This window comes from Dipodomys spectabilis, unplaced genomic scaffold, assembly GCF_019054845.1.
Source record: "Dipodomys spectabilis isolate Male_0828 unplaced genomic scaffold, ASM1905484v1 ptg000032l, whole genome shotgun sequence".
Taxonomy (NCBI): Eukaryota; Metazoa; Chordata; class Mammalia; order Rodentia; family Heteromyidae; genus Dipodomys; species Dipodomys spectabilis.
In genome coordinates this window covers 587,704-606,868 of record NW_024870709.1, presented here as the reverse complement: position 1 = coordinate 606,868, position 19,165 = coordinate 587,704, and the positions used below count along the sequence as shown (strand labels likewise).

General features: G+C 38.0%; 1 protein-coding gene across 2 annotated transcripts; it reads right to left on the bottom strand.

The window, feature by feature from the left end:
• Nucleotides 1-621: 621 nt before the first annotated feature.
• On the bottom strand, nt 622-3,498 carry LOC122105699 (keratin-associated protein 19-3-like). Of its 2 annotated transcripts, XM_042677029.1 has the most exons (2): nt 3,291-3,498; nt 622-722 (listed from the first exon to the last, which is right to left on the bottom strand). In XM_042677029.1, the coding sequence occupies exons 1-2, from the start codon at nt 3,496-3,498 to the stop codon at nt 622-624; spliced, it is 309 nt and encodes a 102-aa protein (XP_042532963.1). The 2 variants fall into 2 exon arrangements, with proteins under 2 accessions (XP_042532963.1, XP_042532964.1); XM_042677030.1 differs by lacking the exon at nt 622-722 and having other exon boundaries at nt 3,280-3,498.
• Nucleotides 3,499-19,165: the final 15,667 nt, after the last annotated feature.

Here is a 19,165-nt window from a genome sequence, read left to right as displayed (position 1 = left end):
AACAAAGACAGTCAAGAAATAAAAGTCATGGCTGACTGGAGCAGGAGTAGCATGAGGATGTGCAGGTGGATGCTCTTTTACCTCATAGAACCTCACAGTCATAGTCTCCTTAGCAACTGCAAAACCACACGAGGGCATTTAAGAGGAACGACACATAAATGGAAGTCAGACATATGAATTTATTCTTCATGTATGTCTAAATATGTTCTCAATGTTGTGTAATGAAATGAACTAGAAACATTTCCTAGAGCCACAGACATCACTGTTTCGTAAGGTGACACAGAAATAATAAAAATTAAGAACATTCCAATAAGCCAAAACATTTATATTTAAATAATTCACTTATCAGACAAAAGCAAAACACAAGTTTTCTCAAAGACCTGGCTACAAGGATTATCAGTAATAGTGGTTAGAAGAAAACAAGGAGGCAAATTGGATTATACATATGAATTATTCATTTGGATGATGGACACGGAGGTTAAAAGACCACAAATATTCATAAAAAACAACTCAAAGATGGATAGATGATAGAGAAAATCAGATGGATGGTTCTGGAAAAAGAGCAAAGGATAAGACCCACTACTGAAAGTGGTCTCTCTGTTTCCAGACTCAAGCATTCATTTAATAGAAGCTGGAGAATCGGTATCTTCCACAGCATGGACGATAGCATCCATACCCGTAGCCTCCAAAGCCAGAGCCGTAGCCAGAGCCCCAGCCGTAGCCTCCACAGCCAGAGCCCCAACCCAGCCTGCTGAAGGTGCTGCATCCGCAGCCATAGCCACAGCCCAGGCCTCCGAAGCCTCCGTAGCCATAGCCCAGGCCTCCGTAGTAGCTGCCGTAGTAGCTCATGGTGTCAGTGTGGTTAGTTTGCTGTGCAAGGTGGGATTCTGAATGTGAGTGTCAGCAATCTTTACAGCAAAGCTTATATATGCTAGTCAGAACAGGTGGTAAAAACCACATGACCCTCCTGTTAATGCCATTCCAAGGATTGTACTCGCATGAGACAACTCATGAGTTTGTTGTTACTTAAAGAAAAAGACAGGGAACACCTGATAAGAATGTGTGAGCTTGTTTGGCGACCTAGTTAGATCGTCCAGCAGCTTATTGCTTTAGTTTTATTTGAAGGAATTGCAAGAATGCACATAGTGAACCCTAATAGGACTTTATTACTGGCTACACAACCACATTCTGATTATCTTCTTGATTATATCATTAAATATAGTTTCAGTCATGTTGATAATGATTTGTAATAACTGATCATACAAAGCTTTTAAGTATCCAAGATTCCTAAAGCCAAAAGCAAGATCCCTAAATATATCCATTTCTCCACATATTTAGAATCATACATTTGACTCACTGGCTACATGTAACAGCAAAGAGCAACGGTCATGTGACTTCTAGTCTTTAAACTTTGATCATGCACAATTGTCATATGTAACTTTGACATTATACACAAGCATGTGAACGATTTGTTTATGCTCACAATGTGGCATAAGTAAAGAGACAAGTTAGAGTAATAAAAACCCTGCTTAGTAAGTCCTGCAAGAATTCTCTTTACCAATCCATTGTCCTTTCTTCAGAGTAATTGGCAGCTTTGGGGTTCTCTCTCTACTTTTTGTCTTAGTCCATGGATCTTGTACATTTTACAAACCTTACTTCAAATATCATCAAATTTCCTCTTTTTCCTCCTCCCACCATTTCTTTTCTGTGTCCAAGTGAAGCAGATGATAGGATTTTTGTCTTCCACTGATTCACTCAGATAAACACTCTGTCACTTTATTTTGGTCTTCTGAATCTACATAAAACATCTACCAGTGTCTCCACCTTAACTATTTTGTGTTTGTAGTGAATTAGATCTCTTTAATATACTAATTATGTTTCATGTTTAAAACTTATTTCATCACTTAAAAACCATCTGGATTTTTTAAAAGATATGAAGAAATCAGAACAACTTAGTAAACTCTCTAATTATCAGACAACAATACAAAAAAATAAGGTAGGGGATAAGGAGATATTCTCCAGGACAACTGTTAGACTGCTACTTAACAATGCCATCCAGCTCAGTTTACAAGAGGTGGCGATGTTCAGTGTTGATCTCATGGCTGAACCTCAACCAGACACACCCATTTCTTGAAACTTGGGACTCATAAAATTTATTTATTTTATAGGAGCAATCATATTGCTGTTTCTTTATGGGATTTATGAGGAAAATTTTTTGATACAAATTTAATCCCATAATGGTTTATTCATCAATGGAAATAGGCATGTTCTTTATTTCCAGGGGCTGTATTAACTACTTTGACCTAGTGTCAAATAAAGCCAAGCTTCCAGCTGGCATTTTTCCCAATGATGGCTATGACTTTAATTTGTATTAAAGTTAGGGCTATTTGCAGCATAACTTATGCAACACACTGAGTGTTCTGGGTAGTGTTTAAGTCAGGGAGGGTTGTTGCAACAAGATTTCTGGCATGAGAGTAGCATTTGCCCAACTCTTGCCTTGCTCTATCATTTCTGGGCTGTTCTAATACCACTTGTTGCATTTTATTCACCATGTCAGAAAAATATTGCTAAAATAAAGGTTCCTGTTTTTAAAGAATCATTTAGAATTGTGAGTAGATTGTATAGCTAAGGATTTCACATTCTTCCTGTGCAGGTCTGTAGAGCATGTGACTATAATCAAAGATAGATATTGTTTTGGTTTTTATACATAAGCTTGTGTCTATAAGTAAAAATGATATAAGATCCCAATGATATATTTAATGATTTTAAACACTAAATGCATTTTCAATGAAGAAAACATTTGTCTATATTATGTGTAACTTTTTCATAAAAATATGTAATAAACATGTTATTTCATATATCATATTTTATGACCATATATTTCAAGATGTGCATATAACATGCACTGATCAATTCTGAATAATTACCATTTCAATCTCATTATATCCTGTTTGAAGTACTCTTTATATTCTAATTCATTTATACACTCCTTGCATCTGTAAACTTGTAGGAATCGTATTACTAAGCTTGATTAAGAATGTACATGCATATGTATATACATAATTGAATAATTATGAACCAAAAAGAGCCATGTTTTTAATTTAATACTAGTTTATTTATTAGGAATTAGACAGAAACTAGTTTATGGTCCCAAAGCTGGCGGACCAGATTCGCATGTTTGATAGGTTGTGAGGAATTTCATCTCCTTAACTGAAGAATGTCTTAAAAAAAAAAAAAAGAAACTCCAGATCACGGATACGAAGTAACCACAGTAGCATTTCAGTAGAAGCTGGAATATCCATAACCACCATAGCATGAAGGACGGCAGCAGCCATAGCCGTAGCCCCCAAATCCAGAGCCATAGCCGTAGCCTCCACAGCCAGAGCCCCAGCCCAGCCTGCCGAATCCACTGCATCCGCAGCCATAGCCACAGCCCAGGCCTCCGAAGCCTCCGCAGGCGTAGCCCAGGCCTCCGTAGTAGCTGCCGTAATAGCTCATGTTTGTCAGTGGAGTTGGGTTAAGCTTGCTGTTCAAGGTAATCCTGAGTATGATTGTCAGAGTGTGTCCAGGGGGCTTATATACCCTGAGCAGAGCAGGTGATCAGCCTGTGGCCATTTTTTTCTACCATTCCAAATTATGAATATACCTGAAGCAACTCATGAATCTGTTTGCTAACCAGAAGTGAGGCACTCAGCTCATTAAAACTTTTGAACTTGCTTCACTGCCTTGTTAGAATGCTCTTGAATTCCTTACATTCTTTTTTTTATTAGACAAGACACATTTCTTCAAAGGTACAAAACTAAAATTCCCTGAACAGAATTCTTCACTGCCACTCATAATGCATCATTTATATAGTTGTGGTTTTCTCATTTCTATGTCATTCTTTGCATTCCATTAAATAATTATTTCTCAGCTTAATATATCAGGGATGTGCCCTTACCCAAAAGGAAGCATTTTAATAAAGCTTACTATCACCAATCTACAGAAAGTAATGGAAATCAGTCATAGACACAATAGAAAACTGGTTTAATTTTACCCATCCTCATGCAAATACCTCTTTAGTATACAGAATAGAAATTTTGAACTGCTCAATAGAACAAACACGTGTTTATAAACAGTCTGAATCTTTTTTTAAAAAATATTCCACTTATGAGAGAGTTCTCAAGATGGCGACGGGGCAGTAGGGAAACGCCACAGCTCTCTCCAACCAAAAAGAGAGTTCGAGTTCCAACCTTTAATCTCCCCAAGAGACCGACAACAACAAAAAGACGAACACTCAGAGAAAAACCAGAGGTGGAAAATAACAAAAAAAGAAAGAGAGGAAAAGAAGAATTTCAGAACAGAGAAGAGCGAAGACCCCTCCCCCAACCTTTACTGGCCGCGCGGCAGTGCGCCAAGCCGCCGGCCAGCCGGCCCGGCGGGGGCTGCCGGAGCCACAGAGACACAGGGGGCTGCTTGCAGATCACCAGGTACCGGATTGCAGAACAGCGGATCTCCAGGAACAGAGAAACCTACCAGCCGGGAGTCTCCAGGAGGATCCCACCCCACCCATCACTCTCCACCGGAGCGGAGAGGCTCCATCCCGCCAAAGCCGCCCGGCACCAGCAGCGCCACAAAGGGACCTGTCGCGATCGCAACGACCCGGCGGGGGGCCGCCCAACCCAGCCCGCAACCACCCCAACTGAACTCGGACTGCAACAACAACTGACGGACTGCAACAACAACTGACGACCTACAGGGTGAGTACCCATCAGGGGACAGGGAATCCATCAAGGGAGACCAGAGCTGGAGGGAATCCCCAGACCCTGACCTAGACTCCCTACCCCAACACCCGGACCACAGGACCCACTAAAACTGGGAACTGTTCGAGAGCCCCACCAGCAGGTGGAGCACACTCTGCTGGCCAGGCCAGAGCAAGAGCGCCCCGGGAAGGGAGCTTAAATGCTCAAGCCAGGAACAGTGCCCCTGGGTCAAGACTACCAACAGTAGAAGAAATTTGAACTGTGTCCTCCAGGCTGCATAACCAAGGTGGTATACACATTAGCACAGGCCTAACGAGCGCGCTCCAGGCTGGGGCCGGAACCAGGCCAGGGGACCGGCGCCTGAACAAAGCAAAAAGGGTCAGAAGTGGGGCTGTGGCTCAAATGGTAGGGTGCCAGCCCTGAGCTGAAGAGCTGAGGGACAGCACCCAAACCTAGAGTTCAAGCCCACAACCAGCCCAAAACAAACAAAAACACATCAGGAGCCCATAGCAGACTCCAGTATTTGGGAGAGTGCATCCAGAGCATCTGATCTTCCCAAGAGCACCCGCAGGAGCAAACACAAGCAGTCTAGGCTGCTCAACCCTTCCAAAGGCGGGAATTGCTACAGCAGAGAGCTGAGAATCCTAAGTGAATAGCAGCTGGAAATAGGCTCCCAACAGAATCCAGATCAGACACAGACTCTCTCTACCAATAGAGAATCAGCAACCAAGCAAAGACAGACACACCAAAACAAGATTGAAGAGCAGTCTCCTGAACCCCCATGCGAAAATCACAGAGAAAAATCACAAGGTTTACCACTACCCAGGACAGCAAGCTCACCTCAAAAGCCAGCAGCCACGCAGGGGAGAGCCCCAGTGGGAGCAAAGCAGGAATGGAAGACAAAAACTACATCCAAGGGTTGCTGGAGGCAATGACTCAAGAAATAAAGCGAGAAATGGATCAGAAATTGAAAGAGCACAAGGATGAACTATCAAAAGATATACAGGATATCAAACAAAAATTGGATGCAAAAATAGAAGCTGCACAAACCTCAGTAAGAAGTGAGATAAACGCCAAATTAGAGGTAATGCATACTGATATCACCTCATTGAGAGGTGAGATCAGTACTCTGAGAACCAACATTGAATCCATAAAGGGATCCATTTCCATCATGCAAACCACAATAGAAGCCACGGTCAACAGAGTGAATGAAATGGAAGGTAGAGTGTCAGATACAGAAGACAGAATACACCAACTGGACCAAAAAGTGACAGATATGGAAAAATCACTCAAATTAAACCAAAGGGAAATTCAAGAGCAAGCAGATAATGCTAAAAAATTTAACCTTCGCATAATCGGAGTGGACAAAGGTGAGGAATTCCAGAGCAAGGGAATGCAACACCTATTTAACAAGATAGTCAATGAAAATTTTCCCCACCTCAAAAACGACCATCTTAACTACATCACAAAAGCTTATCGAACACCCAACAAGCAAGATCCCAGGAGAAACACTTCTAGGCACATAATAGTAACAATGATGGATCTGAATAATAAGGAAACAATCCTGCATGCAGCAAAAATGAAGAAGGAGCTATACTACAACGGGAAAAAAATTAGAATCACTGCAGATCTCTCCACACAAACAATGAATGCAAGAAAAGCCTGGGAAAGCACCATACGAGCCCTGAGAGCCAATAACTGCCAACCCAGACTGATATACCCGGCAAAGCTAGCATTCACATTCGATGGAGAACTGAAAACTTTTAATAGCAAAGAAAAACTAAATGAATACATAAACATTAAGCCAGCATTACAAAGAATTCTAAGAGGGGGGACACAACCTGAAGAAAGCAACCAGGAACTGGGACCTGCCCCAAACAGGCATTACTCAAAGTCTAACTGAGCAAGCACAGGAGGAAAGGAAAGAAGAAAAACTTAGGAAAACGGAATGGCAGGGACAACAATGCATCTCTCTATACTTTCTCTTAATATAAATGGGCTGAATTCGCCAATTAAAAGAAAACGAACTGAGGACTGGATCAGAAAACAAGACCCATCCATCTGTTGCCTTCAGGAGACCCACCTCTCAGCCAAACATACAAACAAACTCAGAGTGAAGGGGTGGAAAAGGATCTACCAATCAAATTCCCCCAATAAGAAAGCAGGTGTAGCTATCCTGATATCTGACAAAATAAACTTTTCATTAAAATCAGTACAGAAAGACAAGGACGGACATTACATATTAATAAAGGGAACAATCCAAGAGGAGGATATAACCATCATCAACTTATATGCCCCAAATATCGGTGCACCCAGATATGTTAAACAAATGCTCTCAAACTTACAGAATAAAATAGATCCCAATACGATAATACTAGGAGACTTTAACACGCCACTCTCACCAAAGGACAGGTCTACCAACCAGAGGATTGGCAAAGAAGCTACCGAATTAAGTGAGGCCATACTTCAAGCGGAATTAACTGACATCTACCGAGTATTTCACCCTAAAACAACACAGTACACATTCTTCTCAGCAGCTCATGGAACTTTCTCCAAAATAGACCATATCATAGTTCATTCAAGGAACTTAAGCAAATACAAAGGGATCGACATAATCCCCTGTATCCTATCTGACCACAGTGGAATCAAGCTAGCTCTCAATAACAAAGCATACCGCAGAAATTTCTCTAATACATGGAAATTGAACAGCACACTCCTTAACAAGGCCTGGGTAACAGAAGAGATCAGAGAAGAAATAAAGCATTTCCTAGAACTCAATGAAAATGAAAACACCTCACAAAGAAACTTGTGGGACACAGCAAAAGCAGTCCTGAGGGGCAAATTTATTGCCCTCAGTGCCCACATCAAGAGAATGGAGACAGACCAAGTAAATAATCTCATGTTGCAACTAAAACAGCTAGAAAAACAAGAAAAAATGGGACCTAAAGCTACTAGACGAAGCCAGATAACCAAATTGAGAGCAGAGATTAACCAATTAGAAAATCAGAAAACCATAACCAAAATAAACCAAACAAAAAGCTGGTTCTTTGAAAAAATAAACAAAATTGATGGCCCGTTGGCAAGATTAATTAAAAAAAGAAGAGAGGAAACCCATATTAATAGGATTAGGGATGCCACGGGAAACATCACAACACGTACCCAAGATACCCAAACAATTCTAACAGACTACTTTCAAAAGCTATACTCTCTAAAGGAAGAAAATCTGGCGGAAATGGATGCATTTTTAGAGAAATACAAGTTACCCAAACTGAGCAAAGAAGAAGTTAACCAATTAAATAAGCCAATATCCTATAATGAGATACAGGAAGCTATCAAAAGTCTTCCAACAAAAAAAAGCCCAGGACCAGATGGATTCACAGCAGAATTCTATAAGACCTTTAAAGAAGAACTAATACCCATACTCCTCAAGCTCTTCAGAGAAACAGAGAAGGAGGGAGCTATCCCAAACTCATTCTACGAAGCCAATATCACACTCATCCCCAAACCAGGCAAAGACCCAACCAAAAAGGAGAATTACAGGCCAATCTCCTTGATGAACACAGATGCAAAGATCCTTAACAAGATTCTAGCTAACAGAATCCAGAAACACATAAAAAAAATAATACACTATGATCAGGTAGGCTTCATCCCAGAGACACAGGGATGGTTTAACATACGTAAGTCAATAAATGTAATCCAGCATATCAACAGAGCCAAGGTCAAGAATCACATGATTATCGCCACAGATGCAGAAAAGGCCTTTGATAAAATTCAACATTCATTCATGCTAAAAGCTCTGGAGAAAATAGGAATAGAAGGAACATTTCTAAAAACAATAAAAGCCATTTATGACAGACCAATAGCCAATATTATACTTAATGGGGAAAAGCTACAACCAATCCTCCTAAAAACAGGAACAAGGCAAGGATGTCCACTGTCTCCACTCCTCTTCAACATAGTCCTAGAACCCTTAGCCAGGGCAATAAGGCAAGAAAAAGACATTAAAGGGATCCGCATAGGGAAAGAAGAAGTGAAACTATCCCTTTTTGCAGACGACATGATACTATACCTCCACGATCCCAAAAACTCCATCCCCAAACTTTTAGAAATCATAAGTCACTTCGGCAAAATAGCAGGATACAAAATAAACCCACAAAAATCAGTTGCCTTCCTATACACTGATAACGCACAGGAAGAGAGGGAAATAAAGGGAGCAACCCCATTCACAATAACCTCCCAAAAAATAAAATATTTAGGAATTAACCTAACCAAAGATGTAAAAGAACTATTTAATGAGAACTATAAAAAGTTAAAGAAAGAAATTGCAGAAGACACTAAGAAATGGAAAGACCTCCCATGCTCCTGGATAGGCCGACTTAATATAGTAAAGATGGTGATACTTCCAAAATTAATATACAAATTCAATGCAATTCCTATTAAAATCCCAATGACGTACATCACTGAAATACAGAAAACAGTCCAAAAATTTATATGGAACAACAAAAGACCTAGAATAGCCAAAACAATTCTAGGGGATAAAGACAATATGGGAGGGCTATCCATGCCGAACTTCAAACTCTACTACAGAGCTATAATCACAAAGACAGCATGGTACTGGCACAAAAACAGACCCGAAGACCAATGGAACAGAATAGAAGATCCAGATATAAATCCACAGGCCTACAGCCAGCTGATATTCGACAAAGGAGCCAAAGACATACAATGGAAGAAACACAGCCTCTTCAACCGCTGGTGCTGGGAAAACTGGGCAGCCACATGCAGAAAACTAAAAGTGGACCCCAGCCTCTCACCATGCACCAACATCAACTCAAAATGGATTAAAGACCTTAACATTAAACCTGAATCTCTGAAACTACTGCAGGACAGAGTAGGAGAGACACTTGAACTAATAGGCACAGGAAGGAACTTCCTGAACAGAGTCCCAGGGTCACAACAAGTTGGAGAGAGACTCGACAAATGGGACTACCTTAAAATAAAAAGCTTCTGCACAGCTAAATCTATCGCAACTAAGCTAGAAAGACAACCAACTAATTGGGAAAAAATATTTACCAGCAATATATCAGACAAGGGGTTAACATCCTGTATATACAGGGAACTCAAGAAACTAATCCCTCCCAAACCTAACAAACCAATTACTAAATGGGCAAGGGAACTAAAGAGGGACTTCTCAAATGAAGAAATAAAAATGGCAAAGAAACACATGAGGAAATGTTCATCATCCCTGGTGGTGAAGGAAATGCAAATAAAGACAACCCTGAGATACCACCTTACCCCAGTCAGAATGTCCCACATCCACAAATCAGCCAACGACAAATGCTGGAGGGGATGTGGAGAAAGAGGAACCCTATTACACTGCTGGTGGGAATGTACACTTATACAACCACTTTGGAAAGCAGTCTGGAGGGTCCTTAGAAAGCTAAAGATTGACCTCCCTTACGACCCAGTCATACCACTTCTAGGCATCTACCCTGAACAACAGGAACCAATATACAAGGACACGTGCACCTCCATGTTTATTGCAGCACTGTTCGCAATAGCTAGGATATGGAAACAACCTAGGTGCCCCACCACAGATGAATGGATCCAAAAATTGTGGTATCTATACACAATGGAATATTATGCAGCCATTAGAAATGACAAAATAATGGCATTTGCAGGGAAATGGATGGAGCTAGAAGGAATCATGTTGAGCGAGGTAAGCCAAGAACGAAGAGACAAACGGTACATGGTCTCCCTCATAAGTGGATGCTAAATCCAAAAGGTTAGTGATACGACAAAACTAACAGGACTTAAGAAACAAAGAACTCCCGCTCATCTGGTTGAACCACTACTAAATATCCTCATGCTGCTGATCACAAATATGGTATATAACATGTGAACACTGTTATATATTACAGACTGTGGTAGACAATTTGCTCCAGGGAAGTTAGAATGAACTTGTGACTTTGAAATTATGTAATCATTTAATCACAATCAAAAAAAAAAAAAAGAAAAAGAACCTCGGGGAAGGGAGGGAGGGAGGGGATGGTAGGGGGAAAACAATGGAGGGGGTAACAATGTTCAAGAGGAAGTGTACTCATAACCTCACTCATGTAACTGTGACCCTCTGTATAGTAGCTTTACAATAAAAAAAAAAAAAAAGAAAAAAAAAAAATAAATAAATTAACAGATTTGAATGGGTGAAAGAAAATGAAAGCTTGAAATAACGAATATCTCAATTATAGGCAAAACAATTAAATCTCTACTTCACTTATCCCAAAAAAAAAAAAAAAAAAAAAAAAAAAAATATTCCACTTATACCATTCTTGTCTTTCAGCAGTCATCTGCACAGTACAGCTGATCCCGGCTGTTTGCTTTGTACGGGTGACTTGTGACTTTTCTTCCTTCTCCTACAATGCTTCATGATTCGCATATCCTTTTCTTTGTATCAAACCTCTCTTACTACTCATTCATTTCCAATTCATTTTACCACCATCTAGGTCGCTTTTTCTTATGCAGTTGTTGGCCCAATAAAATATGTCTCTCTATTCATGTATCCAATTTGATCAGAGTACTTTTGTTCTTATATTTTCAAATTCTATGTACGTTACCCACCTATTTCCTCTAATCAATTAATTTTTACCTACTTATTATGTTCTCAGAAATTTAAGACATATTTCTATACTCTTGGGATCATGGGCTACTTTTAAAACCTTGATGCCTTAAAAATATCTAAATATGAATCTCAGTGTGGAAAGAACTGAGAGAGGAAACAAGGATGGTGGTGAGAAATCTCAGATTTCTCAGCTCACTTCAGAAACAGAAGATCAGATCATAATTAAGCCCCAATGGACTCTGGCCATATTTTAGTCTTGGATCTTTAATTGGTATTTTATTTCACACGACTTTAAACATGTTCTTGAAAGCATTTCTGCTGATTTGTTTGCTTTATCTTTTTAAGCCTTTATAAATGGAATTCTTGGTAATAGATTCTTTCAGCTAGAACTGTTCATGGGTTGTGCAAAGGAAATAAATGTATGTTGGATGAATTAAACAAGTGATTTTCACATATTTCTTACACCTTGTAGTAAGTCTCCAAATTAGAATATGTACTTAAAGTGACTTCTATGTTCTGAAGGCATATTTAACCCAATATTTGCTTTGGCTATAAATCCCTTTCCTTCTTTATCAAACTTCATTCTACCTTTACTTATTTTTATCATTACTTTTCATTCCAAAAAATGAAATTGTTGGTGAAACTTCTATCAGTGAGTCATTTTAAAATCATGTAGTGATAAATATATCTATCAAGGTTAAGAATGTCATGAATGTTTATGTAAATCTGCTATTTTATGTGAAATGATACATTCTTTAGATGCATACTCAAGAAATATGCATTTTACAAATTAAAAGACGCCAACAATGAAGTATGATGCAATTTGTGTTTGTGTTTTCATAGTGGCAAACAATGATATATCTACCCACCATCTATGTATCTATCACTTGTCTTTCTATGTTAATATATATACCTCACTGTGATATGCTTACACACACATCTACATATATACATATCAAGGATAAATTATGAAATATATAAATCAAATCATCCAAAATGTATTTATTCATTCTCCAGGAAAGTCATTCAGATATTGATTACTCCTGGAAACTGGATATATATATATATATATGTATACATATGTATGTATACATATATATATATATATGTATGTATCTTGTGAAATTGTTTTCCACTTAACTCAGCAAACTCAAAGACATGGACAATTGTCATCACCCTTTTCATAAATATCTCCAAAAAGTCAATGAATGGATTGTGAAGCTAAGGGACTGTGTTAATATTGTAAAACAATGACAACAAGTCTTCCATTGGCCAAAGTGACAGCCTGTGTTTAGAAGGCAAAGACACTGTTTCCAAACATTGAAAATGTTTTCTTTGTTGTAATATATATATATATGTTGTAGAAAGGGGTTTTATTGCAATATTTTCATACATGTATATAATATGTTCTGATCAAATTTACCACCTCTAATACTTTTCCCTATCCCTGTTCTCCTTTTCTTTTTACAAGTTTAATGAATGTTAATATTCTTTTTTCATTTTAGGTATATAAAACACTTACATCACTGCACCCCACCTAGTATTTCAAGGAAATACAAATCGGAAGAACACAGCCTAGGTTAGCTGGAGGTATGGCTCCAGTGACAGACAGCCTGTCTGTGAAGTATAGATAGATAGATAGATAGATAGATAGATAGATAGATAGATAGATAGATAGATAGAGTAAAATATAGATAAACATGAAAGTGAAAGTGAAATTTTCAATTCTCTGTATCATAATACTAACATATTATAAAAATAGTGATGAAATCTTTTTGTCACATTCCCATAAAATCAGTTGACTTTATGAACCCTGGACATAATTCTCAGCCCTTTCATTTAGAATTCTCAAACCCACAATTTAGAATGGAGTATTGGAAGATGAACAGAGTTATCTAATTCCCAGCCAAGTTGAAGAAGATTCTAGGCTATGTAGACAAAGGGTATCAATTGAAAATGTCAGCCAGATTTCTGAGGTGCCAAATTCCTTAGTACAAATCAACCCAGAATGACTTTAGATGTCCAACAAATGAAGTCAGCTTTGCAAAGTTCCCTTTTAAATGCAGATATTGCTTAGTAGAACCTATAGCAGCCATATTCCCCTCAGTGCTTCATGGCCTCCATAGCCACAGCCACACTGGTAACTTCCACATCCAGAGCGCATGACCAGACTACAGAAGCTGCCACAGACACAGCCGTAACCACAGTCTACACCTCTGTAGTAACTGCCCTAATAGCTCAGTGTCAAGGAAGATAAACTTCATTTACTGTTCAAGACAAAATCAGGACTGTCCGTAGTAATATCTTTACAGAGATGCTTATAGTCCCTGATAAACAACATGGGCTTCTTCTTTCATATCATTCCATGAATTATATTTCATGAATTATAGATATATTATCGATCCCCTGTGTGGATGCCTTAGAACCTCTTCTGTGCATGCCTTTTCAAGTATTTCATTTACTTTTAATTGGGCTTTTAATATTTTACTATTGATTAGCAGGAGCTCTTTACAAATTTTTATTACAGTTGTTTAATTAAATACATGTGTCTTAACACAGTCCGAACTTAGTTTTTTTTCCTCCAAATTATATTGTCTCTATATGAGTAGACTATAATGTAATGAAGTAACAAGAACCTACAATAAAGTCTATAATAATGTCATCTTTTTGTGTCATGTTTAGTGATTTTTATCTGTGTTTTAATGATTTTTTTTCATCAGAATTTTTTCTATTGTAAATGATTAAGGAAATTAAATCAGCACTTGGTTATTTGAATCCAGTAAACCCTTGGAGTATATATGAAGTTCATTGTTCTAAAGAAAACCCTTGGGGAAAATCTGCAAGTGCCAAGATGTAGAGTTTAGAGCGTACTGCAAATGCTTCATATTTCTCTCACAACATTGCCCAACTTCTGCCAAAGATATGTCACCATTAGTAGCATTTACTTGTATTTGATCATGATTGGTCAAAATTGCAGTAAGTCCATATATCAGGCAAAATTACTGCAGTGTATTCTCATTTCAGGTCAAAGACATAAAACCATAAATAAATCAAATAGATCCCAATATGTCATACTCTCTTGAGTTAAATTTGCCTATTATGGACCCATTGGGACTTCACGATCTTGTTGTTATGTTCCTTGTAATTAAGGATAGTCAAGTGTTTTTCTTCTAAATCTCGCAGTTTCACAAAAGCAACAAATTCAAGGTCTAAATAGTATGACAATACTGTACTGAACTAAGAATATTAAATATTTTCTACAAGAAATTATGTTGATTATTATTCTAATTTATCGGCACAGGAAACCTTCCTTCATAATTGGAAAAAAAAATGCAATTAACCATTCAGAAAGTAGAATGGAGGTTCTTAGATGTGGCAGATTAAGTTGCATGGTACTCCAATGGAGTTACTGGGCTGTGACTAATGCAGTCAGTGTAGAGCAATCTACTCTAATAATGCCTACACAAAGAGAGAGCTCCCTTGTCGACTGAGCACATTAAATCTTATGCTCAATAGGCAAGTTTGGGTCTTCCTTATTAATCTTAATATGTTAATGCTATTTGAATTTAGCAGTGTTAGATTTTTGTTGCTGTTTTTTTTTTTCAAATTCCACTATGTAGATATTAAATGGCCTCAAGATTCTTCCACCTCTAAAATGTCGAATATAATGAGATGTTGATGGTGGCAAGTTGCGTACTCCTCAAATATTATTTGGAGGTTACTTATTTGAAAGTGCAAGGGAGAAAATACAAAACCTATATCAGAGCTGCATTTCTATAAACGAATGTCATATGGTTTAGTTTAAGGTAGTAGGATAATTTAATGCAAAGAAAACTAAAAAAAATACACTAATCAAAGTAGCCAAAGTAACCATCAATAACAGCAATATACACAACACAGACAGTCGTAGATGATAAATACTTGACTTTTATTACATTTCAGCCTTTATGGTACTAGACATCGAATTTCATGTCTTGCACATGCTAGGCAAGTGACCTACCACTTGAGCCACACCCCTGGTCTTAAAATCTTAGTCTCCTAAAATGTTTTAGGCTTGCTCAGAGTGATGGATAAGTTCATTGTGGCCCAAAACATTGGTTCTTCTGGGTAGGATTTCAGTAGATGCTGGAGAATCCATATCCATATCTCCCACAGCATGAAGGGCGGTGGAAGCCACAACCGTAGTTTCCAAAACGAGAGCCACAGCCATAGGCTCCATAAACAGAGCCACAGCCATAGCCACTTCCAAAGCCAGAGCCCCAGCCGTAGCCTCCACAGCCAGAGCCCCAGCCCAGCCTGCCGAAGCTGCTGCATCCACAGCCATAGCCACAGCCCAGGCCTCCGAAGCCTCCAGAGCCGTAGCCCAGGCCTCCGTAGTAGCTGCCATAGTAGCTCATGGTGTCAGGAGAGATGAATCTGACTTGTAAGGAAAGATCCTGAGTATGAATGTCACCGTGTGTACAGAAAGGCTTATATACCCTGAGCAGAGCCTGTGATACATCACACACATGCTCTGCGCTTGTGTCATTTTTCTTTACTCATGGTTACTTAACCCTTCTCATTAGTTCATTGTCCCCTGACACAAGGAGAAGCTTTTGCATTCATTAGACTATTGAATGTGCTTAGCTGTCAAGTTAAGGTGGCCCTTTAAACTTATGTCATCAGTTAATGAGGGGGAATGGATGGATCTTCAAAGTCCGGACATACCAGACCCCTAATAGAATTCTTTATAGAAGATATATTACATTCATCACCTGTAATGGGGTGTTTTACAATTAAGTGTTTCTTCATCTCTGTTTTTCTCCCCTTGGGTTGGGGATGTTAACTTGTAAATTAAATCAAAGGAATATGCCAAATGTGAAGGTTTTCAGCTTTCATATCCTTTTAAAATACGCCAGTCCTCAATCTATAAGGTGAGATTTATTTACAAACACATGAACTTTACAAAGTATATTGCAATAGTGAACATAATGCTTTTCAAATATATCCATGTCCTCCATCACCTCTTCTCAGTCTCCTTTCTTTACTCTTTCCTTTCCCATTCAGCCTTCTTAGTTGTCTTCCCTTTACTCTCATTCCCAAGATTATTTTTCTTCGTATGGCACTTCTTTGAGTCAGAATAGCTTATTCCATTAAACACAGTCTCCCCTTCTACCAATCTTCCAGAAAAGTAGATGAATTGCCTTCTTGTAATAGATGTGCAGAACCCTATTGTGCAGATACCTCATCTTTTCTTTATGCATTCATCTGTTCATTGCATGTAGGCTGCTTCCCCAACTGAGCTATTTGTGAGTAGTGTCATGGTAAATATAGGTATATGCAGGTATATCTAGGATATGCTAACTTGCGGTGGTTCTATTTTCTGTTTTTTATGGAAGCTTTATACTGATTTCCCTAGTAGGTGGACAAATTTTCATCCTTACCAATGGAGTATTATGTTGATAACCACATTATTTTACAATATATCGTAGGTTTGCTTTTTCTCTTATGACCCTATATTAGGGTAAAAACTCAGCCTCAAACAAGTGCTTTACCACTTGTTGTTGATGCCCACAGAGTTTTTGTTTATTTTTCAGAAAAGATCTTGGGATATTTGCCTGTGCACTCTACACCATGATCTTTCTACCTTCACCTCCAGTAAAGCTGGTTTACAGGCATGAGCCACCCTGGCTGTTTTCTTGATACCTGCCATACTGACTGGTGAGAGAGAGAATCTTGATGTTCTTTTTATTTGGAAAAAAGGTGGTTTTTTTTTTAGGTTCTAAGTTTGGAATAAAGGGCCTTATGCTCACTCATCTTGCTTGATTTGAGTTGTGCCTCCAGGCTGGCTTTTTTTCCAGTTAATTGGAAATGGAGTCTCCTGGACTCTTCTGTTCTGTCTGTCCAAAAGTCATAATCTTAGTTTCTTAAATAGTTAGAATTTACAAGAATGAGCCATCATTGAATTGCATATATTTTACAGTTAAGGATATTGAACATATTTATGTATTTATCATTTTTACTTCTTTTATATCATCTGTCTCAATTTCCATTGATTGAATTATTTAATTTGGGGGTTTACTTTTGTATTTTGGATATGAATTCCTTGTCAGATAAGTATTTAGCTGACATTTCCTCCACCATTCCATAGGCTGTCTTCCCACTTTTGTCTCCTTTGCTTTTCAGTAAATCCCATTTGTCATTTCTTGCTATTATCTCTTGAGATATTGGAATAGTACAAAAAGTTTCGCCTATCCTTATGCCTTGAAGCACTTTTCCTATGTTTCCCTTTAGTAGCTTGCTTTGACACTACAGGTCATACATTAAGACCTTTGATCCACTTTTTTTTTAACCAGGTGAGATAGTGGTCCAAACTAAGGATTAAGTCTTCTATATGTAGACATCATGTGTCACAGCATCATTTGTTAAAAATGTTATTGTTTTCTTCAAGAGACAGTTTTACCTTTGTAAAGGTTCATATGACTATAGAATTGTGCTTTACTCCTGGATCCTCCATTCTACTGCAATAATCTATATGTCTGTGTTCCAGGATCCTTCTGCACTTGTGATCATTGCTCTCTACTATGATTTGAATACGTGTCATGATTTTTTCAGTTTTACTTATTTGTTCAGGATTGTTTTCCTTTATTGGGTATTTTGTGCTTCTATATAAACTTTAGGGGTTTTTTCCTATCTCTGTGAGGAATGCCAAGTATTGGTAAAGATTTTATTAAATCTATGGACCATTTTAAAAAACAGTCATCAGGAATGAGACACAATGTCTACTCTCTCTGATCCTGCTTAATACAGTGATTGAATTCTTAACTAAATTAGTAAATCAAGTGAAAGAAATAATAGTGACACAAATAGGAAATAAATCAAACTTCTTAGTTGAGGACAATAAAATGCTGTACTTTAAAGACTTTAAGGACTCCACTAGAATGCTCATCAATTTGATAAACTTTCAGCAAAGAATCGATATATAAAATTAATATCTTTTCTATATACAGTTAATAAATATGTTGAGAAAAATTCAAGAAATAAAAGGTCTTCATATAACGTTAAAAAATTCAATGTGAGGAACCTAATCAAGAACATAAAAGACTCCTTCAAAGAAAATAATAAGAATAATGAAGAAAGGAGATGAAGAAGACAACAGTGAATCTCCATGGAGTAAAACTTTTGAACAATGAACAGACAAGTTAACAAAATGAATACCAGAAGCTGAAATGAGAGGGTAAGGGTGTTGGGGAGAGTGGGAGAATGTAGATTAATGAAAAGGGGAGAAGGAACAAATATGGCCAGAAGATTCAATGCATACATGTGATAAGTAAGTGGGAATTGAGAATTGAATCTAGAGAGGGAGCAGAGAGGATGGGAGAGAGGATGGAAGGAGGGATTTTGATTAGTTGGACACCTCAAATTGTAAACCCTTTGTACAATCTTTTCAGGTTCAGAAAACAATTAAAATTAAGGTTTAAAACCAAATTTCCAATTTTTTTAGTGTCTCACAGATGGTTTTTAATTCCTTTGTCTAGTCTCTTTAACACTTGTCCTGTTACAGTGTATCTTAAATGATGTCAGTTGTTCATTTGAATGCTTAATTTTCTCAAATGAAAGCTGTGAAATCACAAAAACTCAAACTAGTTTGATGTTATTTCCCTACCTATTTTCAAGCTGAAGATCTTATGAGACATTCTAGACAAGGTGACAGCTTTTCCTTAGAGAGAATTGTATTCTAAAGCTGCCTTTACCTCCATCTTAACTCAACACAATCTAACAATCAGAGGTAGAACAAGATGATAAGACAGCTCCATTATCAGAATGA

Coding starts and splice junctions, on each gene's coding strand:
- LOC122105699 (XM_042677029.1), bottom strand. CDS start 3,498: ATGAGCTATTACGGCAGCTACTACGGAGGCCTGGGCTACGCCTGCGGA. Junction 723..3,290: donor TGGTGGTTATGGATATTCCA/GCTTCTACTGAA, acceptor CTGGCTGTGGAG/GCTACGGCTGGGGCTCTGGC.